At 45.6% G+C, this 7,023-nt stretch overlaps 1 protein-coding gene across 1 annotated transcript; it reads left to right on the top strand.

Moving 5' to 3' along the window:
* Positions 1–5,881: 5,881 nt before the first annotated feature.
* On the top strand, positions 5,882–6,355 carry LOC128505343 (40S ribosomal protein S3a-like; the record flags this gene model as incomplete). The annotated part of the gene is made up of 1 exon (XM_053475695.1): positions 5,882–6,355. A coding segment is annotated over one exon (474 nt), but the record flags the coding sequence as incomplete, so codon positions are not given.
* Between the last annotated feature and the right edge of the window lie 668 nt (positions 6,356–7,023).

The raw sequence follows: 7,023 nt of genomic DNA, 5'->3' as shown, positions 1-7,023 counted from the left end.
CATGGTTCTTAAAACCCAGATAGAAATGCTGTCCTGTAGAATGGGGGATGTATAAGCGACTAATGGGTTACCTTCCATAAGTCTATACATCCCACATACTGCAGGGCAGGAATGTATCTGGGCTGGTCAGCAATATGAAAAACTTATACTTGTCCTGATGTGGCCGATGTGGTCCCTATACCAAGTAAGCATTCTCCATCCTACTATTCTCCATCCCATCCAAGCATCTTTTATCCCCTCCAAGTCTCCATCGCTCCGAGCATTCCCCATCCCCAACATTCCACATTCCACATCCCCTCCCAGCATTCTCCAGTCCCTTGTCATGCATATTGCCGCTCTTATGGAGACTCTTACTAGGGATGGAGAACCTGCATCTAGGCCGGCCACATGACTTATTTCTACTCTTACTCAGACTCCATAGCGTGAAGCCCATTAACTACACGGTTGCTTTTGTGAGGATTTAAACATATATACCTGTATATATGTACCTGTGTCAGAGACAACCGAGTCTTCTAACCAGAGGTTGCGTTGTCTTTTGCGTTTTCAGACTGTCTCTATAGATACATAACATTCTGTCCACTAATAAACAGCATTTCTCGGTAATCAGGGCTTGACTCATTGTGGGATACTTTTTCAATGAGCCATTATTATCTACACAACGAAATATCTTGGTGGGTGCATTGTTGAAACCACAGCAGTCTCCCCTTCAGTTGCTATAAAATGAATTGCAGGATTAGAATTTGATAAAATCCATCTGGCCACTATGGTCAAGACCTTTTGCTGCAACGCATTTAAATGTGATTTTTGGCTTTTTACACAGCTGGTAACCAATGCCTATCCAATATCATTGGGGTTTATGAACAATTACTTCTGTATTTCTTTTGAATTGTGCTTTTGACCCTTACAGCTGCCCGTAGTACCGGTAGTATCTCATGCACACCAGTGACTGGTCTCCAGCGTAGAGACAGGAGCTGCCTCGAACGGTAAGCACCGGACGCACCCTCTGTTTCACCGGTGACACGCACACTCACTCACACACCCTGCCACCTAGCCCTGGGAAGTGCGGCTTCCTTCCTGTAGGAAGACCGGGTTAGACGGGGGATTATCCTATTGTGTTGTGATCTCAGCCTTACTGCCAGCATCCCTGACAGAATGGGGACACTAGACATTTATCGATGACCGCAAATTCAGACCATTCAGGCCTTGAGTGACCCGGTGCACAGGGATCACACAGGACTTCAATCTCGCCCCATGCTGGAAATCACGCAAGCGCTTCCCTGACTGTCACACTCGTCAGCTAACCCAGAAATAACACAATGGTTTTCCTCGTCCCAGTCACAAATTTAACACCCAATATACACCATCACCTTAAAGAAAAGACCCCTTGAGTTTATTTGTACCACCAGAACTCGCCTCATCGGTACATACCCTAATAAACCCTTAGGTGGTTTTGGGGGTAGTTTATGCCTGTGACGTTAAAGGTTGCCCAAGCATTAGCATTTCAGGTTTTACCCCTGAAGTCCCTGGACATTAGTAATTACATTACAGATCTTGTCCTTCTGAAGAATCATGTATAGTCTTGTGAATGGGCCAAGAGAGGCTAAGGGGTCAGACCAGGGGTTCTCGGTGTACCCAAACACTCTGATTGCTTTCTCTGCGTTTTCACAAACCAGATACGTCACGCAGTATCGGTGCCCAATACACAGGGGCCTGCTGAGATTGATTTGTTCACCATGTTCCCGTTTGTCCCCTCTCATCTTTTACATCTCTTTAAAAGGGGACTCGTCGAGCTGCATTCTGTTATTTTTGGAAGAGCCGCCGCGAGTCTGACTCTAATTAAATAGGCATGTTGGCTCCAGAGCGAAGCAGAATTGGGTTACTGGGACAGAAGGCATACCCAGCCAAACCAGAGGAACGTACAGATCTGCTTTCAGTTACTCGGCTGAGCCAGAGCTGCCAGGCGTGGAACATTATCCCGGGAGCTCGTGCATGTACTGCATTAACCCCTTCTGGCATCTTATATTCATACTCAAATGTTTGAAATTTGAAGTTACTGTACTAAAGGTCTTAACACGTAGTGGTGTATTAGAAAAGTTACGTTCTAGTGGTATAATGAGAGACTCCATACCAAGGAGCTTGCCGTCTAGTGGTTTCAAGGCAGATCCTTTCCCAATGGAGCTTACAGTCTAGCGGTATAATGGCCGACCCTTTCTCAAGGAGCTTACAGTCTAGCGGTGTAATGGCAGACCCTGTCCCAAGGAGCTTACAGTCTAGCGGTATAATGGGAGCCCTTGTCCCAAAAAGGTGGATATCGGGCAAGACTGCAGTCTCCTTACTATTGTTGAGTATCCCAGAATGCAGTCGGAACGGACAAACGGACCAACAATCCACAGCTGGCAGAGAGGTAATTACTACCCAGCTCACAAACATCTTGTACGCAAAGTGCAGGGGCCTGCATGTGCATTACAGGTAGGAAACGGTGTGTGTGGTACTGGGATCCAATACACATAGCTTTGCGTGTTATACAAAGAGAAGGGGCAGCCTTATCACTTCTGTGCTATACGGAGGTAGCACACATTGATCTATATGTAATACACAGACATAAGGTTACAGAAGTTCAGGTGGGAAAGGCAGAGCACTGGCGGTCCGACTCGGAGGAGGAAGAGAAGAGTATAAGGTGTGGGGGTGGCATCTACGTCTTGTGGGAGTTAATGGGGGGGGGTCACAAATAGTGTTGGCTCAGGCTCTTATAAAGAATTCCATTCAGGGTGGGAAGAACGTGCTTCGAATGAGAAGAAATATGTGTATAGGGCCAGACACCCCATACCCACCCAGAAGGACACCCACTGACTCATAGCCCCCTCAGCCCTTACTATCTACCTTTAAATGGTGCAGGAAGAGGATGTGTATCCAGTGGCCATGGCACCCCTCCTAATATTACACATCTGAGGAAGAAGCCGTGCCCTCCCTGGATTCCCACTTCTCAGGGAAGAAGACGGGAAATGGCTTTACCCGACGCAGTTTCCTGAATTGGTCACAATGCGGACGGAAGGGAGGGAGGGGACACCTCAGCACCGGGGTGGAATCAGCCTTGTCACCTTCAGAACCAGTTTTGCCGTCTCCGTTACCAACGTTGTCGGGAAGAAAATCTATGAATACACCTCCGGTCACATAAAAAGCACACTGTACTTTAGTTGTCTATTGAACTCTCGCTCACTACTCTATTACCTTTCTTTCCTACACGCCCTGTAGAATCATGCTTCCGTCCTGGCATTTGTCCAACTCCACAGACTGTAAGCTCTTGGGATTAGGGGCATTCTGCTATTCTGTTCCAAAAATATGTAACATCACTACAGACCTTGGTGACAGATAGGAACCTGATATAGTGCAAGACTGCAGCCTCTATACTACGGCATCTCAGAAGGCAGCAGGAGCCTGTCCGCTTTACTGCACTATGGCTTTCTTAAGCGGATTGTAGTGGGAATTCACCCTACGCATGCCCCGGTGACATCATGGTGTCACTATGATCACTTTATTAATGTTGCCACGTTTTGCCTTACCTATAGTTTAAGGCGTGATTAAGAAGAGCCTAGGGAATTCTATTGTGCATGAAACCTCGAATTTAGAATGATTCTGGGATATTTTTACCCTTAAATTACAGGGAAATAATAAAAAATAAAGGTTTATTTTTTTTATTTATTTTTTTTGTCCAAGCGTCTCCAGGCATAGTCTACCCTAGTCATTCCAGGTGCGCTGTATATTTGTAGGGTAGTTGGCATGCGTGACGCTCAACCAGTGGGGTGTATGTAACATAATGCAGCATCTTCTGTTTAACGGATGAAACTGACGGTTGTGAAACTTTATTGCCCCTGTGATCGCCTAAGATTATGGATACAACAGAAGGACTTCCTGAAAGAATACTTTTGTTATTCGGCTGCAGAAATGAGTTTTGACATACAGGGCGGATTACACGCATCAATGTTACTGTGCCCTAACACCAGTATTTACACAATTGCTTTTAAATAGCGACAAGATACTTCAAGTAACCCAATTAGTATTTTCGTACTCCTTCCACCAGCTGCGGACTACAACCCCCATCATATCAGCCAACCGTTGTCCGGCTAATAAATCAGATGTCAGGCTTTGTATTGCCTCCCTGGCACTCTTGGAGTGTAAGCTTCTAGGTTTTGTCCAGGCTTTGTTCACTCTTCTTTTGAATATTACTATTACCCCACTCTGCAGGTAATGATAGCCTGAGGCGGTGATACAGCTGGGGACATGTATCCAAGGAGGGGCAGGAAGCTCTTTGCTGTTTGTCAAGAAGGCAGATGTGTACACACCTGCTCCATGTCCTGATTTACCCCACTGTCAGCGTACTGAGCGGCCTCAAGTCTGTAGTCAGGGCCCGACTGGGAATGAAAACTGCCCTGGAAATAAATGAATACCAGCCCCATATTTCATGGCGCCATTTTGGGGCGTGTTTGTGTTAGAGTGACTGTAGTGCAACATTTTAGAGTGGGTTCTTATGAGGAGCAAACAGGCATCATGTATCCATGATGAGGTAGCGTGTCCATCTGCCTGTTGGCCTAAAGACATGATGTCTTAAGAGTGCACCATATTTGGTTCAAATCCCTGTGGCTCATGTGTGTTGTATAAATATCTAGTGGCATATTTGGTTTGTGTATACCTATCCTATTAGAGCAGCTGAACGTATTGTTTTAGAGTGGATACATATAAGTTTATGTGAATCAGGAGAAAGCAGGCTCATATATCAGAAGCAGCATCTGTCTACTTGGTGGTATAGCGGTAAGGTAACCTGTGTATCTTACAAAGTACTGCTGGTTCTAGTCTTACCGGCTCTCTTATGACGTTTAAGTATATATGTGTTTGTATTCATCTCTATAGTGTTAGATTGGCTGTATGTAATGTTTTAGAGTGAGTCAGGAGAAAGCAGAGTCATATATCCACCCCGAGAAAGCCCCACCGACTGCCTGTTGGTGTAAGGGTAAAGTGACCTGGATTCCATACCAAGGATTGCTGGTTTGAATCCCAGAGTCTCCTCTGTGGTGTTAATCCATATAAAGTGTATATATTGTTTTAGAGTAGGGGCGTATATATAAGTATATTTGAGTCAGGAGAAAGCAGGGTGGTATTTCCACGGCGAGAGAGTAGAACCAACTGCCTGGTGGTGTAAAGGTAAAGTAACCTGCATACTGTACTAAGGATCAATGGTTCGAATCTTGATGGCTCCTCTTTTGTGTTAATGCACCTAGAGTGTATCGATTGTTTTAGAGTAGGGGCGTACATATAATGACAGGGGGTAGCCTCGACTCTCGGGCTATGTCATCCTGGTTAACCCCCCAATAAAAACACGGACACCAGATGTGGGATGAATAAAGGCCACAGACGATTTATTAACGTCAATGCCACGCAACCTGTAAACATTTACGAAGGTGCATTAACACGGCAATGACCCAAATACAATAAAACACCCGAAAGCTTGCCAGGACCAACCGGGGCCAAACTGTAAGCATCACCTTATGGGAGGGCATACCATGATGCCCCTCCCCCACCTGAGGTTCCAGCAACTGCCCAGCCAGGAACCTCCCACCGACACTTTAACACCAGTGGCAATAACCACATAACACCCCCCGGCAACCTGGCAAGAACACCCCCCGGCTGTGACAGAATCCTGAAACGAAACACAGAACCGGGTAGGCTGGCACAACAAAAAGCCCAGAACATTCTTACGCACCAACCTTATATACCCCCTTCACTTCCTCCCCCTCCCCGTTGAACTTTCTTTGACCCCCTGACCTAGCCCTGCTCTGCACCCCTGTCAGGGCCCCCTCCGTTCCATGCAGACTACGTGGGCATCAGTATATGTGAGTCAGGAGAAAGCAGGGTCATATATCCATGCAGAGAGGCTCACGTTGATGTGAAGACCACAGATGGCTACCTACTTTGCCTATTCTGTGTTGGATTCACCAAAAAGCGTAACAACCAGATTAGAAAGACTTCTTATGCCCAGCATCAGCAAGTGCGTCAGATCCGCAAGAAGATGATGGAAATCATGACTCGTGAAGTGCAGACAAATGACTTGAAAGAAGTTGTTAACAAGCTAATTCCAGACAGTATCGGCAAAGACATTGAAAAGGCCTGCCAGTCCATCTATCCTCTACATGATGTGTATGTACGCAAAGTGAAGATGCTGAAAAAGCCAAAGTTTGAGCTGGACAAACTTATGAAACTACATGGTGAAGGCGGTGGTGCTGGGAAGCCTGCAGGAGATGAGACAGGTGCCAAAGTAGAGCGGGCTGATGGATATGAACCCCCACTTCAGGAATCTGTCTGAGATAATCTGAATTAGAGCCTGTAAAGAAAATATATATATATATATATATATATATATATATATATATGTATATATATATATATAAATAAAATGTAGATATATATATATCCACGCCGAGGACGCAAAACCAACTGCCTGGTGGTGTAAAGGTAAAGTAACTTGCCTACCATACCAAGGGTTGCTGGTTCGACTCTTGTCGGCTCCTCTGTGGTGTTAATGTTTACAGAGTGTCTATGTTATTTTAGAGTAGGGGCGTATATATAAGTATATGTGAGTCAGGAGAAAGCAGTGACATATTTCCACGCCGAGAGCACAAAACCAACTGCCTGGTGGTGTAAAGGAAAAGTAACCTGCCTTCCCTACCAATGATTGATGGTTCGAATCCTGATGGATCCTCTGTGGTGTATATATTGTTTTAGAATAGGGGCGTATATATAAGTATATGTGAGTCGGGAGAAAGCAGGGTCATATATCCACGGCGAGAACACAAAACCAACTGCCTGGTGGTGTAAAGGTTAAGTAAACTGCCTTCCGTACCAAGGATCGCTGGTTCGAATCTTGATGAATATATTGTTTTAGAATAGGGGCGTGTATATATAAGTATATGTGAGTCGGGAGAAAGCAGGGTCATATATCCACGGCGAGAAAGCACAGTCGGCTGCTCGGTG

This window comes from Spea bombifrons, chromosome 9 (genome assembly GCF_027358695.1).
Source record: "Spea bombifrons isolate aSpeBom1 chromosome 9, aSpeBom1.2.pri, whole genome shotgun sequence".
NCBI classification, from domain to species: domain Eukaryota; kingdom Metazoa; phylum Chordata; class Amphibia; order Anura; family Pelobatidae; genus Spea; species Spea bombifrons.
Note: the sequence above shows the minus strand (reverse complement) of the source record. Positions and strands in the feature narration are given on the sequence as shown.